Source organism: Triturus cristatus, chromosome 7 (assembly GCF_964204655.1).
Source record: "Triturus cristatus chromosome 7, aTriCri1.1, whole genome shotgun sequence".
Lineage (NCBI taxonomy): Eukaryota > Metazoa > Chordata > Amphibia > Caudata > Salamandridae > Triturus > Triturus cristatus.
The window spans coordinates 578,949,452-578,969,284 of NC_140590.1; the positions used below are offsets into that span (position 1 = coordinate 578,949,452).

The window sequence follows — 19,833 nt, forward strand, 5'->3', positions numbered from 1 at the left end:
AATGAATGGGAATACTAAAGAAAGCATTCTTCAAATCAACCACCGAGAAAAAGGTTGCAGTGGGAGGAATCATGGTCAAAATGGAATTAATATCTGGTACCACAGGATATTGGGGTACCACAATCTTGTTAATCTCTCGCAAATCAATCACAAATCGATAGGTATCAGCATAATCAGGGGACTGGGGCTCATTTAAGAATCGGAAGAATAGGGCTGTTGCAGATATTGGAAGTCGTTTCCTCCACCACCCCTGTTCTAATCAAATCAGAAATAATGGCCAGTAAAGCGCGTTCTCCCTCGGGGGCTATTTTGTACTGTGGGATCCTCGGCAATTTGGCATTCTGTTTCAAAGTGATGGACACCGGGGAAATTTGTAGGAACCCTACGTCAGTGTCCCCCAGGGCCCAAAGATCCCTCGGGAGTTTTGCAAGCTCAGGGGGTAAGGAGTCCGTTTTTGAAAAACATTGAATGGAGGGGATAGAGGTATTCCTAATGGTCAGGTAAACTCCATCGGGGGAGCAAAAGATGCGGGCATGCAATCTTTTTAATATATCCATACCCAGGAGATTTTCCCCACACTGGGAGGTGAGGAGGAAAGGCGATTCTATCGTTACCGGTCCCAGAGTAAGGGAAAGTGGCTTAGAAATGGGGCTCACCACCGGAGTTCCAGAGAACCCCACGGACACATTAGTCTGGCCAGACAGAGCGGCCCCCGGGACCAGGGCACGTGAAACAGAACTGTTCATAGCCCCTGTGTCAACCAAAAACTTACCTGATGCATCCAGTAATTGTGCATGGACATAAGGTCCAGCTTGATCTATCGGGATTGACACATGCCCCTTACTCTGCCCTTGGCTGTCCTATGCTTGAGTATATCCGGAGCCTTCGTCCGTCACACGTCCGTCATGGTAGTACTGTTTACCTTGGCTTTGGTCGAAATAATTCTGACTGTTCTCACCTCGGGCTGCCTGTTCTTGTCTCGTGTATCCACCTCGGTGCCCACTCATTCTTCCCCGTCCACGACCCCTTGAAGCAGTATTCTGCTCATACAACAACGGGCACTGTGCTCTCCAATGCCCCTCCTCCTTACAGAAAGCACATTGATTTATGCCTAGATCTGTTCGCCCAGCCGTTTGCGCGGGTCCCGCCCCTCTTGGAACGAAATTCTGCAACCCTCTTCCTCTTCCTCTACCCCTCTCCACTTGCTCCAGTAACACTCGTGTTTTCAAATCTTTCGACTTTCTTTCTGTCTTATCCTTGCTCTCATTTTCCCGATGCTCATAATACTGAGCCATGCTTAGTATTGTGGAAGGCGTGGTGGTCGTCCAGGTACTCTCAGCTGCCTGTAACCGGGCCGATACCTCAGGTAGCAAATTGGTTACGGATCTATTGACAAATAAACGCACACCCCCCTCCGTGGCCAGGTCCTGTCCGCTGAAATCAATGAATACTCCCTCAAACCTCGTGGAAAAATCGGATACACTCTCATCCTTCTTTTGCTTACAAGCCGTCAGTTTATCCCAATCTACTTTCCTGGGTGGGATCAATGAATGCATATAGGTTATTATTTTTTCAGGCAAGGTCAGTATCTCAGGTCGGGGCTTGTTCCCCGGTTTACGATCTCTATCCCAGTTTCTCAGTTGGTCCCATGTCCCACCAAATTCCGTAACATGGTCCTGGTCATGTACCTGGCACCAAATGTCCACCGGTACTAATAAGGCAAAGAATAATTCAATATCCGCCAACGTCATTACTGCTGACGAGGCGGCCTCGGTCAGTTCCTTGTAATATGCAGTGGGGTTTTTTCTAGGATCTGGCAACTGGCTTTTTAGGGATAATACCTCACTCCGCTTCCAGGGGGTATAGACCCATTGTTCCTGGAACCGGGCATCTATTCTCGGGCGGGTAACGACACCGTGGGCATCCACCACCTCAGTAACTTCCGGATGGAAGATAGGGTGCACTTCCCGCATAGGGAACTGGGAGAATCCGGCGGGAATGGCAGACTGCAAACGAGTTCTATAAGAAACCAAAGTCTGCACCTTCCCATACACTTCTTCCGGCGTCAACTGAGATTTGTGAATCTGATCAAGGATATCATACAATATAGCCGGAGCTCTCCCTCCCTGGTGTACCTGTTCCCATACAGAAATAAGACGGTTGGCCATATGTTCCAGGGCATGCTGTTGCATCACCGGTTCGTAGTCTCTCATGGTACTCCAAATATCAGAAAGAGTATAAATAGGATGTCGCATCCACTGGGACGCTTGTGTGGCAATAGTTTCCCTTTCTTCCGTTCCCAAGGCAGAACGAGTGAACAACCTCCTACCCTCCATTAGACTGGCCGGATGTATTGGAGTAGTCACAGCTGTTACCGGCGTTGTACTGGCGGAGGAGGAGGGCAGAACAGAAGGGGAAGACATTGACCCCGGCAACAGCTGAGGGGTCCCGGCTGCAGCTGCCGTCAATAAATTAGGCAGCATGGCCATAACTTCAGACACAGATGTCGGCAACCGGGAGAGGTTCGGCAGGGAGGGAGGGGTAGAAGTGGCCGGGGGAGCCGAAGCCGAGGCCCCCAGAGACATATTTGGGGCCGGGGCCGAGGCCCCTGACACCTCCGGATATATCCTCTGCGGTACATAAGGGGGCGGTGGCCTGGTGTCCAATAAATCCTCTATTTCATCTTCCGCATTCGGGCGGGTCACATAGCTCTTATCAACCTTCAATCTAAATTCGCGATTCATGCAATCCAATCCCTTTTCTACTCTGTCTCGGTCATAGGCCATAGATTTCTGAGTAACATTCTGTCCTGCCTTGGCTCTAGCTACTTTCTCTTCCCTTATTCGCCGTTGTTTGACCTCCTTCTGCCATGCAATTAGAGCATCGAACATGGCCTGCCTACTTCGCCTAGAAAACAGTTGTTCCTGTAGGAACGCAATTTTCTTCTCATCAAACGAACCCGTCTTGGGCTATCGTAACTCCTCATTTCCCTTAGTATACTTATGCCACAGAGTGCAGAACAATAAAGGAGAGATCCCATGTTTGACATAAATAAAATGGCTAGGACTGCCCTCCGGCGGGGCGGGTTGGCTCTCAGCTAATCTGGAGTCACTTGTTCGGCAGCAGCAGCCAAAACAATTTAGTTTACTAAAACAGGACATTTTGGTTAGTTTTCAGACATGTACACACAAAACAACAATCAACACGAATCATACACAATATACGATCGGTATCAGAGAACCAAGCCCGTCGACTCTGGTTCACAGTTCAGACACCAAACTGCACGCGGGATTCCGGCCACCCTTCTGGCTCACCACTAAGACCAGCCCCCAACGAGGACTTGCCCCGTCAGGAGTATGCCTTGTGGCTACCCAGTCTAGGTCGCAGGTCCTTCCACGTGCAATCCGTCTATATTCCTCCTGCGCGCTGTTTTTAATCAAATCAATACAATCTGTACATACTTCGAGTCAAACCACTGTAATGCTAACCCGATCAAGCAAGACACCACTCTCCGGTGCGCGCCTTCAAATCAATGCACCGCTGTCCAGCGCGAGCTTCAAACAAATGCAGCCAGTGTTCAAATCAAAAATGCATCGTTCTCAACGAATGCTCTTAAATCAATCAAATAGCACACCGTCTCCAACGCGTGCTTCAACAAAAATAATGCACCGTTTACAACGCGTGCGTCAAATCAAATCAATCTATACTCACCGGGTGCACCCAGATACGAATGTTCATTCTCCGCTGCCAACTTCTCCCGACCAAATCAGTCCATTTTCTGGGTTAAGCCCGTAGGACCCCGGTGAAGGGTGACTAGCAGCAGGGGACGTACCGAAAAGTCGCGCAGGGTGGGAGAAATCCTCAGGCTCCTCTCCCGCCAACCGGTCAGGACGCCCCCAATCCCACCACCCGAATACGGGGGGGGGGGAAGACCCTGTCACGGGGGCCCCTTCGTGGTCACCAACTGTTGTGTCCAAATAATTATTCCAAGGGCCACACTTACCACTGGCCCGCAATATTAAGTAGAATAAGGAGCAGTTGGCAACGTGGAAGGTTCAAACGTTTATTAGCCACCACAGAACTCTATATAGAGGACCCTCGTCGATCCTCACCCATCAGGTGCGCCGAGGAAGACTGCTGGCTCCTTGACAGTAACACACTTTTATACATTATCAGTACAGCATACAAAACCTTATATGTGGAAAAGTACCAGTTAGTCCTGGCGCTCCTAATGAGCTCATGCCTATTTCTAGTTTCGGTTACACATACAAAGGGTTACTATCTTTACAGAGAAGGTCGAAAGGGTGACTCCCTTCTCGTCCCAGGTCTAGAGGAATTTGCTTGATACTCCCTTTTAGCAGATGTGACCTTGCTTCTCAGAAACTCGGCCTGTCTCCTAATAAATGCATGAAAAGGGGGAGCAGATGGTGTGCAGAAGAGACCATGTGATTCCCAAGCGAAAGAGCCGCAATCCAAGATGGAGGCAGTTCAGTTCTCGGCCCTTTTTGTCATGCTAAACATAACGGGGATTTCGAACCTTTGAATACACCATAACTAATCATACCATCATTAGATATACTGCGCTAATCATACCATAGTGACTTGAATACCTCAATACCTAGACAGGCTACAGCCAGCAGGATGCCGGACAGCACTTTAGAAGAAACTGGCACAACACAAAGAGCTAAATGTGATGTTGCCATACAATTCTGACTAAAAAACATAAAGCCACTTGGAGTGACACCTGCAATCCTTTCTGTGTCCAAGTGCAAAACAGCCTGATGTTGACACAACTGACGGGTAAGTACTACCTGAAAAGATGGTCACTGAAGAAGTGTCTCACTCAGCAAAAACCCCGGGTTAGCCATGGATATGCATTTCAGTTCTCTGAGGTTGAGATCATCCAAGTTGTCTTCATCAGCATAGTCCATCGCACTCAGCTTTGTGTGGGCATTGCAGGAGTGGAGTGGCGTAGATGGTATTAGTTGTGCTTTTGTAACTAATTTAGATGAGTGCCACAGGGAATTAATGATGAAATACAGACGAGTCCGATTATACATCATTTTGGTATAATATGTGCTCTGCCCTTTTTGCTATGTATGTTTGTGCAACATTGTAGGTTGCTATTCTTGCTTTCACCAGAATTAAGCAACATTTTGTATCATTATCCTTTGTGTGTTGTGGCAGTTGTTTTGAAATTGCATCATGGATACTTGTGTTTCGATGTGCGGTTGTCGAACCTGTTTTTTGTGGGCTTTATTTTTGCTGGTGTCTATATTAAGTGGTTGGGGAATTCAGGTTATCACAACACTTTGGGGCAGTTATTTTGTTGCTTTATTGTTGGCAGCAGGCGGATATGGAAGAAGCAGCTGTGCATGCATTCACATGTGTGTAAATTGTGCCACTTCCTGCATTTTCGTTGCTGCAAAGGTGAGCCACGTCTAGTGGTGGGTTGTATCTTGTCTTGTTACAATCGTCTCTGGTGAATGGATGCAGAGCTCAACTCCAAATCAACCTCAGACCCATTAAGAACCGTTACCTCCCTCGTCTCCATAAATATATATTTTACCCCACCCCACCTGCGCAACATCATCAACCTTCCCTGAGAGCTGGAAACACGCCGAGATCAACGCCCTACTGAAGAAACCCAAGGCGGACCCGAGCGAACTCAAAAACTTCCGGCCCATCTCCCTGCTTCCGTTCCCAGCTAAGGTCATCGATAAGTTAGTCAACATCCAGCTCACCCGCTACCTCGAAGACAACAGCATCCTGGACCCCTACCAGTCAGGATTCCGCAGCAACCACAGCACCGAGACCGCCCTCATCGCCGCCACAGACGACATCAGGATCCTACTGGACAAAGGCGAGACGGCGGCCCTCATCCTTTTGGACCTCTCCGCCGCCTTCGACACCATCTGCCACCGCACACTACGCACACGACTCCACGACGCAGGGATCCGAGACAAGGCCCTGGGTTGGACCTCCTCCTTCCTCTCCGGCTGAACCCAGAGAGTCCGCCTCCCCCCGTTCCGATCCGAAGCCTCCGAGATCATTTGCGGCGTTCCTCCCTCAGCCCGACGCTGTTCAACGTCTGCATGGCGCCTCTCACACGCATCGCCCGACATCACAACCACACCATAATCTCCTACGCCGATGACACGCAACTGATCCTCTCCCTCACCAAGGACCCCCTCACCGCCAAATCCAACCTCCACCAGGGAATGAAGGCCGTCGCCGACTGGATGAAGAATAGCCGCCTCAAGCTGAACACAGACAAGACAGAGATCCTCATCCTCGGGCCCAACCCCTCAGCATTGGATGACTCCTGGTGGCCCGCGTCGCTGGGGACACCCCCCGCACCCACCAACCACGCACGCAACCTGGGAGTCATCCTCGACTCGAAACTCACCATGACCAAACAAGTCAACGCTGTCTCCTCCACCTGCTTCAACACCCTCCGTATGCTCCGCAAGATCTACAGATGGATCCCGACAGGCACAAGGAAAACAGTCACCCAGGCCCTAGTCAGCAGCACACTCGACTACGGAAACGCCCTCTACGCCGGTGGCCCGACCAAGCTCATCAACAGACTGCAAAGAATACAGAATGCCTCTGCACGCCTGATCCTCGACATCCCGCGCCACGACCATATCACCCCCCACCTGAGGAACCTGCACTGGCTCCCTGTCGAAAAAAGAATCTCCTTCAAGCTCCTGATCCACGCACACAAGGCACTCCACAAGACCGGCCCAGCCAATCTCAACAGTCGACTCTCCTTCTTCGTACCCAACAGGAAACTCCGCTCCGCAGACCTCTCCCTGGCTACCGTCCCACGCATCCGTAGAACCACAGCCGGAGGCAGATCCTTCTCCCACCATGCCGCCAAGACCTGGAATATCCTCCCTCTCATCCTACGACAAACCGAAGACCTTCTAACCTTCAGGAGACAACTCAAGACCTGGCTGTTCGACCAGTAGCAACAGCACCCCCCCCCCCCCCCCTCTCCCCACCCTCAGCGCCTTGAAACCCTTGCGGATATGTAGTGCGCTTTACAAATTATTTGATTGATTGATTGATTGATTGATTGATTGAATTGATTGAGGCAAAGAGTGGCAGAGGTCTGACCCAACATAAAGTCTCTCTTGGACCAACTCCCACAGAGGAACTTCTAGATCTGAGAGAAGATACTACAGACAGTTCAGTGGTATGCTTCCAGAGTTCACAAAACCCAGAGAATGTTATTCTGTCTGCTTACAATAGAGTCACAAATAAAGGCTAATAGTTGCAAAATATACCCCAGATGGACCAAGCCAAAACGGGTGAAAGGTCAGATGTAATGGTTCATGCTCTTAAAATGGTGGCAGAGAAGAAGGGTTAGAGATGAAGCAAGTATATTAATTAGAAACTTTATTAATGATCATTTACCATGTCAGCAGGATCTCCTTCATAGGAACCATAACTGCGGTGTGTACTCTGATGGATGGTTGTTAATATTCACTTTGCAAAAATATTATGCAAAATGATCTGTTTCTCTAGAGGAGATGTTCTACGAGGTCAGTGCTTAATTTGTAAATGAATGAGCGCTGGTGCCGAAAGCTCTGCTCAAAATCCAGAGTCCAGCGCTATTGAATGTCTGTGCACCGAACGCCAAGGCTGCAAAGTCTTCAATCCACCTCACGCCTCTTTAATCCACTACCAGACACCCAGCCACCTCTTTCCCTTTTTCCTCACTCTTGCAGATTCCTGCTTTCCCCCTTTGTGAGGGTTTTCCCACCTTTCTCTTCCTGCTTCTTTCCTCTTTGTATAATATTGTCTCTATCTTGATTTTCGGAAAATGTCACATCAGGAAAAATAAGTCCCGGTCCCCACAAATGAGTACTGGTGGCCCCACAGGCTTGTTCCATTCTTATGATTTTCCTCAATATTTCTTTTCTGTTTCCCTCTCTTCTGTACCTTGGGGACTCATATGTGGGTACGCAGCCCGTCACACCACCTGTAACTGTTCTTCTCTATTACTCGTACACAGACACATATTCTTACCGGCAACAAGCCGCAACATAGTAGTAGCTTGAATTTGTCTCAACATATCATTTTAACATAAATTTGCTTTTGTAGATCATCAGAGAATATGATAAAAGATTAACAAATATTAAATTATGTAAAACCATGCATTCATATAAAATGAATCAATATTATATGAATACTTTTTTCCCAGTGTTGCCTGTTTTCGTGATGCTGTATGTTGCATATTGTTGATGAGTCTGTTAAATAACTTTGATTCGATTTTAGTTATATCAAGGAATAGAAAGAATGTGTAAATGATTTTTTTTAAATTAATTTGTTTTGTTTTCATTTTTTTTATTGACAAATAGGAAACAGGATCATTGTAAAAGATCTTTCAAAGCATATGTTACTATATGTTTGCCCTGCATGGGCAGCGCAGTCATGGCTTTTTACAAATGCAATGTGGCACAGTTGGGTATATCATGTACACATAACATTGTTGTACCCCGCCCCGCATTGATACAACATATCTGACACGCCCATGGGGGTCATCTCGAGCCTACATTGTCCAACCTATCTACACAGGAAATGGGGATGGACCTCACCAGTATCCATGCAGTGTAGAGTCCGCGCGCAATTCCATGACTGCTCGGGTGACATTATCTATTTGGTTTTGTAGAGTATTCTATTTACTTTTTTACCCTCCTTGTCATTTCGCTTTTCCCTTATCGTTAACCTAAACAAAAAGAGCATGCATTGTTGCTACGAATTACCTTTTTATTTCTTTTTTTAGCATTTACCTTCTTTGGTTTTAATTAACTTTGCAAATTATAAATTAGATGAAATGCTGGAACATTGTTGCTTACCGTTGTTTATTGTCTTTTAAGCTTTTCAAAGGAAAGTTTTTTTACTGTCTCGGAGAAGATACGAGAAATGTCACAAATAAATCTGATTGTCTGGATGCCAAGTACAAGTGGGCGAGGCACAAATATAATTTTGACAATCTAGGGCAGGTGAGTCTGACATCTACACTAAAATCAGCATCCCATTCAACTCCAGCGTCTTTTCAGTCTGACTAATAATATGTAATAGACAGGAGGAAACAAGCACAATTTGCACGTTTCACTAAACGACATTGTTTTCATAAGAAACATTCTGAGTTTCGATGGGCAAGTTTTACATTTTCTGGTACACTATTCAGAATGTGAGATATATCCGTACATCTTCTTGGTTAACACCAGATCTCTGGGCGGAGACAAGAGATTGGGTTGGATTTCTCGTCAAGGGAGACTTGTAATAGTAAAGAATGCAAAATGGGGATTTCATGGAGTAAAATGTCATGTTTGCTGGAAGCTAGGGCTTCACTGAAAGAAAGCACACAGTGAGAAGGCAGCATGCACTGACCTCTAACCAAGTCCTATTTTTATGTCTAGGCCCTGATGTCTCTCTTTGTCTTGGCCTCCAAAGATGGCTGGGTGGACATTATGTATGATGGCTTAGATGCTACCGGAGTGGATCAGCAGGTATGTTCTTTTTGTTTAAGCTGCTGACTTCAAACTGCTAATTATTGTGCAACACAGTTACAATCACACAGATGATTACACCTCTAGGGTTATGCTCGAAGCATCCCTCAATTCCATTGTTGTACTTCCTGAATATTAACTATCTCCTTGTCCATGCTTATTGTCACCATACACAAAGACACCTACTGAGGAATACGACTATGGGCCAGATTTAGAAAGGGGTTGCACTGGTGCAAAGTCACTCAAAGAGGCATAAACTCTTGAAAGGTATTTCCTTTCCACAGCAAAAAGTATTTTGGGCTGGAAAGGTGTGCACTGCTTTCTGCCACTTTGTGTCAAGAGGGCGTTACTTGGTTTTAACTTTGGTTGATCTGTGTAAGAACCCACAGTATTTGAAACAAAGCTTGATCCTAGGGAATTTGAACTGGAACATGCCCATTGCGTACCAACTTTCAAATCCAGGAATCTGAACTCTACAAGGTCTTTTATTTTTAAACCTTTACAACACCAACATTCAGAACTCATTGTAGCCCATATAAGAGTGGTCAGATTGATTACATGGCGGGACACCAGAATCTTCCTCTCGCAACACTTTGCCAGAGATACTGTCACCAGAAGAAAAGGCTTTCTGGCAGTAAGGAAGTCACTCATCGCAAAAACAATACAGTTCTCTTTTGCTGGCCTCTCGAAATTTTAAATGATCTACAAGGGTCAAACCATGTCTGTGTATGAACCAGCTGACCCACAAACGTTTCTAGAGAACAAAACAGAATCCCAGTTGGAACGTGATTCCAGCTTTTCTCCTTATTCTCTCTATCTCAAACTGTTATTCTGTCTGGTGGGTGCTTGACCTGGTGGCCTCAGGCTGTCCCTGAGCGGGCCTGTCTGCTCCCTCTAACATTGTTACCTTTAAACAACTGGGTTTGTAGTTCCCCAGCAATGGTATTTACCCCTGAATTGTACTGGTTACTGGCTTTAGTAGGCACTCGGCCGAAAGGGATGTGCATTTTGTGAGTTCACTCTGTATGCCTTTATGTATGTTACAATTAATGTTCTTTCTACCTACACGTCTGACTACAAGAAGCATTCTAGGCTCTAAGTTTGCAACTGTTAATGCAAATTGTTCCTTTTTATTTGTTAAAGGTTTCCAAGTTTAGTACATCACTCTAAAACCCATGCCTTTCCCTTATTATCATTGTTCGCTGCATTACCCTACTATTATGGGTGGTTTACATTATTAATTATCTTAATACTACATTGTTGTTGCTGGTCTTGTTATCTTCCCAGTTTCTCTATATTTTATGTACCCCTGTTCAATACTACACAACAACCCTATTATTATCTTATTATCTTACTGCACCTTGAAATCCCTTTGGTAGGGTTTCAACACTCTGCCGATGGTTTGTCCTCGTATCGCAGGGACTTTTTCACCCCGCCACATGAGGTTCAATTTTTGCTTTCATTTGTTATTTTGCCTCTATCTCTACCCCTTCTTTCAGTTTCCCCCGCCTACCTTTCACCCTCCTCTTTCAACTCTTTCATCCTGCACTCCCCTCTTTCTGTTTGTCTCCTCTACATCTGCCCATACAGATTGTGAGAAGTTGGCCTGGTATATGCTGTCCACTACTTAAAGTGGGCACCTTGTACCAGTCCAAACAACCCCTTATGGTGATAGGTTAAAGAAAACCTTTATTGAAAGCTATCCTAGTGGTAGCTATGGAGAGCAGCCTTCAGGCTAAGTCTTGAAGGAATGTAAAGCAGCTTGTTTTACCAGTCTATAATCTCGTGAATGACCAAATGAAAGGACAACCACACCAAGTATATATTTAAAATATATGTATTTAAGATAAAACACACCCCTCTAGTCTCTTTATGAGGCTGGAGTTTGAAGTACTTAAGTTATAAGTCAATATTCAACAGTAAAAGCACAAATACACGTTTGGGCCCTAGCGGCGTACCAAACCATATATCAATAAAGTGGTATAAGACTGAGCTAGACGGGGAGGAGCCAAGATGGCGACCGGAGCAGACGCTTGAGCGCCCGGCTCCGTCGGTCCGTGGCCTCGGACTACTATCCTGATACCCATCCTCGCCGATTCTCGAGGTGCACCGTGTGCGAAGACGCGCTGACCGCGCTGCTGCTTTCCCGGAGTCTCAACCCGCCCGGATGCCCGAGTTCTGGGTGCTTTTGTCCTCGGCACTGAAACCCTGCGCCCTTACGGCCTTTGCCGGCCTCCTGGAAGCTCCGCAGTTACCGGACTAGCTAGCGCTAACCTGAGCCCCGCGGTCCCGATCTCGCCTCGCACCATGGATCGTTGCCGGATGAGCCCGGGGAGAGACGGCCGGACACCTTCTGCACCCTGTGCCTGACGGGCTGGAGCTGTGGGGTGGGCCCCGGTGCGGTGAGTCTCCTGCCCCGCTCTGAGGACCGAGCTGTGGGAGGCTGCTGCCCCCTTTGCCTATTGCCTAGCCAGCGGCGAGGGGGACTGGCGAGAAGAGAAGCGACTGTCGGCCTTTCCTGTTGCGGCGTAGACCTGAGGGGAATTGACCCCTTGCCACGACCCCCCCCCCTGGCCTTTGCACCGTATAGCGGCAAAACATGGCGTTGAGTGCCTGCTCGCGGCTGGGGGGTGATACTCCGGTCTCGCCCGCTGCCCACTTCGCCCTCCCTCTTCCGGACACCAGCTCCACAGTGCCGTCCCGGATTGCTGCCGATGTTGGGGCCCAGCTTCCGCTGACATGCGGCTCCGTTCTGGCTGTCCTGCGGGACTTTCAACTACAGATGTGCGCTGGCCTGCAGGCGCTGAGTGAGCGGTTTGACCCCATACTGTCGGCTGCGGGTCGTGAGCGCACTGTTTGTCATCCACAGGGCGTGGGTCACCCGGTGCTCTTGTCCTCTTGCGGGGACGCAGCGGCGGTGTATGATTGTGCTACACTGGCGCCTTCATCTAGCGCTCCCGGCGCCCAGGGTCCACCGCTCTCCACCTCAACTGCGGATACTTTGTCCCCCTGGTCATGGCTGCCTGCTTCATTGTTCCCTGCCTCACCGCGTCCGCGAGGCTATCCTGCTGAGCGATACCTAACGGCTTCGAGGGACCGTCCGCGGTGGCCCACTGTTGCCTTTTTGTGGAACTCCTGTACCTTACTTGCCAGGTTTGGATTTTATGTGGTGCAACGAGGGACCTCAATCGATGGTCGGCGGCCATTTCGTGATCCTACTTCACCATCCTCTCACAAGCGGCCATCTTGTCTTTGTCTGCTCGGGACACGGGGCCTTCACGCAGGAGCTGGTTTAATCCCAAGCCCGCGATCGGGCCAGGGCTAGACTGACTTCTATCGCTATGGTTTATGGACGGGCTGGCCTGGGACTGGGACTGTATGTATGTTTTGCGCGCACTCGTCGCGACTTGTATCCCTTCGCTTAAACTGTGGTGCCATGGTATCTTTGCATGCCGTTTTTTGGCGTAGAGGGCTCTCAGTGTGTGGGGGCCATAACTGGCTGATGGTTCGGGGCGCTCTGGTGTCCAGTGGGCTCCTCCCCACCTTCTTTTCTGTTTTCTTCCCTTCTTTACTCTGTTCCTACTTTCTCTCTTCTCTATATTTCGGGTTCATTGGGCGACAGGCACTATGCTGGGGGGGGGGTAGGCCGTAGCCTCCGCATTGGTGTAGGGTGGGGGGGTAATACTCTGTTCTCAATTAGTTCTATGGGCCTTTCTTCTTTTATGTCTCTGTGCTCTACTCTCTTCGATTCGGGGTCCGGGTGTGGGGTGGATCGAGTGGGGGCGGCTCTGGAGGGGCGCGTACTTGCTCATGTGACTATCCTGATATATCTCTGCACCGCCTCACTGATTGAGATTTTACTCCCATTGTTGTTCTTACTGATGTTGCTGCTCGCCCGTGTGGTGAAGCTATCTTGCGGACTCGAATCTCCTTTGCTCTTATCCTTCATTGACTTTTTTCTCTGATAAAATTATCAAAAAAACTTAAAATTAACCTTCACCTCTCCTTCCCCGGGTTTCAAAGATATCTCCAGTATGTGACTCATAACCTGTTGTTAATCCTGACCGTTGATGCACGGGGGCTGTAATGTGGGTATCAGTGCTTTACTGTATCGTGGCCGGCCTGACGGTTGTAGGCCCGTATTTGTTCTTTTAAGATGCACGAATAAAGGTTTTAAAAAAAAAAAAAAAAAAAAAAAAAAAAGACTGAGCTAGACACAAGGCCTAGAGCCTGTAGAAGTGCTTGGACCACAAGGAACCACTCAAGGTAGTGACACAGGGGACCCACGGGGGATGCGTGCAGTGTGAAAACACAGCCGCGAATCGCTGTTAACTTCTATGGGGAAAGTCGCGGATGGAAATTAAGAGTTTAAGGACACTTAGAGGATGACTACAAGGAAACCCTTTTGGACTTAGAGGTGTCTAGGGCCAACACCCACAGGAGCACCGAAGTTCTCGAGTTACCTCACCCAGGGAAGCCGGGTGCATAGGTGTCAAATGGTGTCGGATCGCGGCGGCGTTTTTAATGGAAGCTGGCAAAGAAGTGCTGCTGCCGTGAAGAGGAGAAGTGTCCGAAGAGATCCAAGCCTGGATTGAGGATGTAAGGAACCTGAAAGCAGAGGGGACAGAGTCTGGGTCACTTACCAGTGACCAGGGGCATGATAGTCCAATGCCCACAGATGTCGGGTGCTTCAGGTTAGTTGACGGGTGTCTTAACTCTTCAGCCACAAGGTCCAGGAGGCATCGACGACAGCCAGGAGCTGGATTCGAGCTGTCCCACGAAGTCTGTCGAGTGCTGCGGTGTCGGCAACCAGATTGAACCCAACAAGCCTTGGCAACGGCAAGTCACGTGGAAATAGAAAAAGGACATCGGTGCAGACCAGCAAGATCTGGGGGACTCACCCAGCAAAGGTAAGTCAGGGCACGTCTGGAACAACCAGGAAAGCCAAATTAGAAGAAGAGTTGCCTTCGTGGGGACCCACTAGCCAATAGGCTAGTGATCGCAAAGGAGCCTTGAGCGGTCGCACTTGAAACTGGCCCACGGGTCACTCATGGAGTGGAGGCCAGAGATCTTTAGTGCAAGAGGTGCTCAAGGCTGGAGCTACTTGGATCCCAAAGCACAACTTCGAGGAAGACCAGGAAGATGATGGATCAGCAAAAGATTATGGTGTCCAGGGGTCACGGTTCCATGTCACCCACGATAGCCACGGCCCTCAGCTTTGCTGTGAACGCAGGGTAGCCTCAGGGAAGTCTGGAAATCCACCTCTGGTGATGCAAAGACTTCGGCATCCGGCGGGAGCTTCAGAGTTGCAGACCGGACAGTTGCTTCTTTGGTGCCTGCCAAGCAGGGGAGTCACTCCTTGACCCCAAGGGAGATTTCTTCATTCTTCTAGCGGAAATAGAAAGTCGAAGGTCCAGGATATATGTTGCAGAGTTTTGTCCAGGGTGATCTAGAGTCTCAAGGACTGGGTTCCCATACTTATACTAAGTTTGGGGGTTGGACATACTCTAGGGACCCACCTATGGGAGGGTTTGGAAAGAGGGGTGGTTACACCCATTTCTTTTGTCCAGTTTCACGCCAGAGCAGGGGCAGGTAGCCCCTGCAATCCTTTTGAACTGGACTATGCACAGGGACACCAAGTGTGCCCCCAGTGCAGGACTTCAAAGCACCAGAGAGTGCTCCCGCCCAGCCCCAAAACACATCTGCCTGTCTGTGGAGGTGGTCACACCTCCCTGGGACAGGAAACCTATTGTCCAGGCCTCCCCTGCCGGAGTTTCGGTCAGCAGCAGGAGGCCAGGCCCGTGTCTGTGGCAGTGGCATCCATTTTGTGATGCCAGGGCTTTAGAAAGTCTTTACCGGGTAGACCAGTGTGAACATGTCTCTCCCTCTAGAAGGGTGGAATGCTACCCCCGCTGCCAGAACTGGCAGGGGGGCAGTATTCCAAAGCGTTTGACACCAAACACGACATGTTTCCGTGCAGCCAGTCCAAAGTTAGCATTTACAGCGAGGTTATAATGCACTTAAGAGTATATGGTCAGGCTGCACCACAAACAGCATCAGAGGAGGTATTCCGAACGCTGCAGAGGAGCTCTGCTCATGCAAGGGCACCCTCTCACATAAAAACCAAGCACTCTGCCTTCAGGATTGTCAAGGTCTGCCATAGGAGTGACTTATAGGTTTTATATGTGTGTGCAATGGTAGTGATATAGGTAGCCTATACCACAATAAGGGGTGCATGCCCCGCCTTACCCAGGCTGCAGTAGCAGACCTGTGGTGTCATTTTGGAGTGCTTCCCAGGGGTGGCATAATACATGCTTCAGCCCCTGGTAGGCCTCTGAGGTACCTATGCCCTAGGTACTATGTACTAGGGGCTTATAAGGCACTCCAGAATCCAATTAGCAATGTACCTAATGTACATGGAAACCATTTTAGAGAGGAAGCAGCTAGGCTGGGGTCTGGATTAGCAGGGCCACAGCCAGACTAAGGTCGAAAAACAGTGAAACACCAGCAAAAAGTGGGGGTACCCATGTGAAGCAGATCCTACTCTCCTATACACATCCTTTGCACTATCACACCAAGTGGCCAGCCACTATCCTCTCTATGTTTCATGACTGGATTGAACGCCAGCTCCTTTATTTTTCAACTGTAATATTATTAAAGCTCATTCTCCCACTGCAATGGCATCCTTGAAGGCCATCCCACTCAACTGTAAAGGCCTCAGCCATCCAGTGATATGCAAGAAGCTCTCTGACTATTATAAATCCCCTCAAAGGTGAAATAATCTTTCTTCGAGAATCCAAAATAAAGTGCAAAGATGACCTTCCGCTTCACACTGACTGGGTCCTGTATTTGACATGTTCAGAAGTATAAGCAAAGAAAAATGGGGTTATCACCTTTACATCGAAGAATTCTAGTCTATCCAAATTGCTTATGGTCATGACAATGAAGGCAAATGGCTCATCACCAGACAAACCTACAGTTCCTCTGGAATCTATACTATAAACATCTAACAATGATGATTCGCAGTTTTGGACCACATTGGAGTCCAAATTTTATCTACTTCCAAAGGCCTCACACCTTATAATAGACGTGGACTTTAGTTTGCCAATGGACCCCTCACTCAATAGACAATCAGCCTGTAAGTTTAGACTGCCGTAAGCACAGAAATGTATGCTTAACCTCTGTACCATACACTCTCTCAGAGACGTTTGACTAGTACATAATCTTACAGGCAGTGACTTTACCTTGTTTTCCCCTCCTCACAAAAGCTTCTCAAGGATTGATTATATACATGTGGATACACCGCTACTCCAAGAAGCTATTTTTGCATCAAAAGAACCCAAATTGGTTTCTCTGATCAAGCTACTATTACAGTCACACTAAATATTTCGCCCCTTCATCTCAAATCCAACTTATGGCACATAAATAATGAAATTCTGGACAAGGAATCTGATGTCTGTGAACTAAGTCACGAAATAGAACTCCTCATTCAAGAAAATGTGAACTCAGTTTTATCTCCAGTTGTGTTCTGGGACGCACTTAAAATTATTAGCAAAAGTGCCCACCTTTGGGTTCATGCCCAGAAAGCTAAGAAACTCTTGTATCCAATTATAAAGTAGGCAAATCTTAGGACACTTACCTGAAATTCAAGAAAAATAATAACTTCATATCCCCATAAGGCTCCTCCAGGATCACTAAGTCAGCACCCAATGGAATTCTTAATGTCTTTAAAGAGTTCTTTGCCAAATTATAGAACCCTCAGCCCTAATTTCTCAGCAGTCTTGTAGAGATTTTCTGGACTAGATCCCATTTCAATCCATCTCTGAGACTGCCAAAATAAAACTTAACAGGCCTTTAGATAAGAAAGAGATCCTTGGTGTTATTGCCATGATTTACAGAGGTAAGGCAAGGATAACTGGATGGCTTTCCCATATCTTTCTATAAAACTTTCTCTTCTGCGCTCAGCGGTCCCCTGGAATCTGTTCTCCAGCATTTTACCTCATCTGGCAGGGGGTGCGGCTCAGCCGCAGAAGACTCATTAGTGGTTATTTTGAAGGAAGGTAAAGACCACTCCCTCCCTAAAAACTATAGGCTGATTACCTTTATAAACATGAAGGCAAAAATCTGTGCAAAAAATCTGGCTAAACGCCTGAAACTCCTTGTTAACGAGCTAATTCATCCTTCGCAGGCGGGTTTCATCAAGGGCCAACTTGCGAGGGCCCATACTTTCTGCCATATAATTGAAAATGCTTCCCTTTTCAATTCTGCATCCTGCACCATTGCCTTTGATGCAGAAAAAGCATTTGACAAAGTATCTTGACTAGGCCTGGGTGGAGTTGAAGGAGTTCCGCTATGTGGAACTCCACAAAGTAACTGAAAAACTCTGCAATGCTATGTGGAGTTCCGCAAGTGACAGAGTGCGTTAGATTGCGCAGTTCGCACAGATTTTTAGCACCGGGTGTGCAAATGTCACCATGAGGGCGCTGCTTCTTTCTGCCACTCAAGTAGATTTTCTACTGAAGTGGCAGCCTCCCAACTCGAACGAAAGATTTCTCAATGTGAGCGGTCGCGACCACGTTGAGAAATCTCACTGGGAGGTGATCTAGCGGTGGATTTTCCTTGATCGTGTTTGACAGCTTAACTTTGGCAAGCGCAAGAGAGGAAAAAACTCCACGCTGCAGAGTTTTGATTGTTGCAACTCCGCATGCTCCACGGAGTGCAGAAAACTCTGAGAACGGAACAGAGTTCTCCACCCAAGCCTAGTCTTGACCTTATTTGGAGCCCACACTTTGTCAACATGTTCTCGGTGATGCCTTTATAATAATGGTCATGGCATAAAATGCCAATCCTCCTGTCAGAATCAGAATAAATGATTACTTCTTCGATTCCTTACCCTACAACAAGTAACACACGAGGGCAGTCTGATCTCCCCTCTTCTCTTCTTAATGGTAAGAGACACCTACTTAGATGACTGAATGATTGCCCTGACGTTAAAGGTTATAATTTTGCTAACACGTGTCTCAAAATGGCAGCCTGTGCAGATGATATTCTGATCTTCACTGATGAGGTCGTTGATAGGCAGAAACATGTTGACGTAACGTAGGGGTATGTTTGCTGATAACCCCTAGTCCTCTTCTTTATAATCCTGTCCTAAGAGATCGCATAATAAAGACATTTGGTCTGCTAGATACAGTTTTAATTCCTTTTCAATTCTTTTTGTACCCTGCCTCTCACCATCCTTATCTTTGGTCCCTTCCTCAAAACACCTCAGCTCCTCTTCTAGTCCAGAAGAGTTGTAGCCACACCAGGGACCTTGTGTCCCTGGTGTGAGGAGGGAACCCTATGATAAAGCATTTTACCCGCGGATGAGTGAGGGTTCTCATCCTAAGAAAGGTTTCTCCCTCTACGAATAGGACACATAACTCTATGGCCCCAACATTGTTATTACACCATCGTGGGTAGTCTCTCTTTTCTTGTTTTTGATTTTTGAGAATTACTTCCCTTGAGTTTACAGACTCTTTCTCTTGTCAATCATTTCGCTCCTGCGGGACAGAAATCAGTCCCGTGGGAGCAAGCTCTCTGATTTGTCGGCAAAAACATCAGAAGAAATGTTGGTGGCTGCAATACTGAACACACGGACTCGGTCCCCAGGTCTTAAAAATGTTTAAAAAATAAAATTTAAGAGGGTAAGGGCACTCTAACCCCCTGAGACCTTTTGGAGGGAGTTCCATCAAGACCCTGCTACCGGGCCCAAAATTAATTGGAGTTGCAGCAGTCCCGCAGGATTCCTACAGGACTTTTGAGGGAGCGAGAAAAAGAATTACAAAAAGCATGTGGGGTGGGTGTTCATGGGGGATTGGCAGTCCACAGGCAATTGGGTAAAGAGCTTGGTTGCAGGCCCTGTCCTACAACCAACACCTTGCCGCACACGGCCACTGAATGTGTGTGGCAGGAGGTTGACCAACTGCCGCTGCAAGATCATGCACCCAACCCAGCACTGCTCATGCCCAAAGGTCTTGCACAGAGCGGAGTTAGTAGCCCATGAGTGGTTGGCTAAGGTAATAAGATCTTACTATACATTAAAAAAAAAGCTGAAATTCACTTAAAAAACAAAGGTAAAATTGGCGTTATAGTTAGGAATGGTAATTTGATTTTACTTTACATTAAAACAGAACTCAGAGTGTTATATTTAGATGAAATGTGAGTTGAAACTTAGCTTTTTAAACTCAAAAAGCACTGAAGTTCACCATTTATAGTTTACTGAGCTAACTACAACTTGTGTCCCACCATTCTCTGCTTATGACCT

At 47.5% G+C, this 19,833-nt stretch overlaps 1 protein-coding gene across 9 annotated transcripts in view; it reads left to right on the plus strand.

The window, feature by feature from the left end:
* Positions 1 to 19,833, plus strand: part of CACNA1G (calcium voltage-gated channel subunit alpha1 G) — an 807,943-nt gene that overhangs the window by 546,777 nt on the left and 241,333 nt on the right. For all 9 annotated transcript variants that reach the window (XM_085617142.1, XM_085617143.1, XM_085617140.1 and 6 more), the window contains 2 exons: positions 8,892 to 9,017; positions 9,438 to 9,527. In XM_085617142.1, coding sequence (XP_085473268.1) covers positions 8,892 to 9,017; positions 9,438 to 9,527 — 216 coding nt within the window. The remainder of the gene's footprint in view (positions 1 to 8,891; positions 9,018 to 9,437; positions 9,528 to 19,833) is intronic.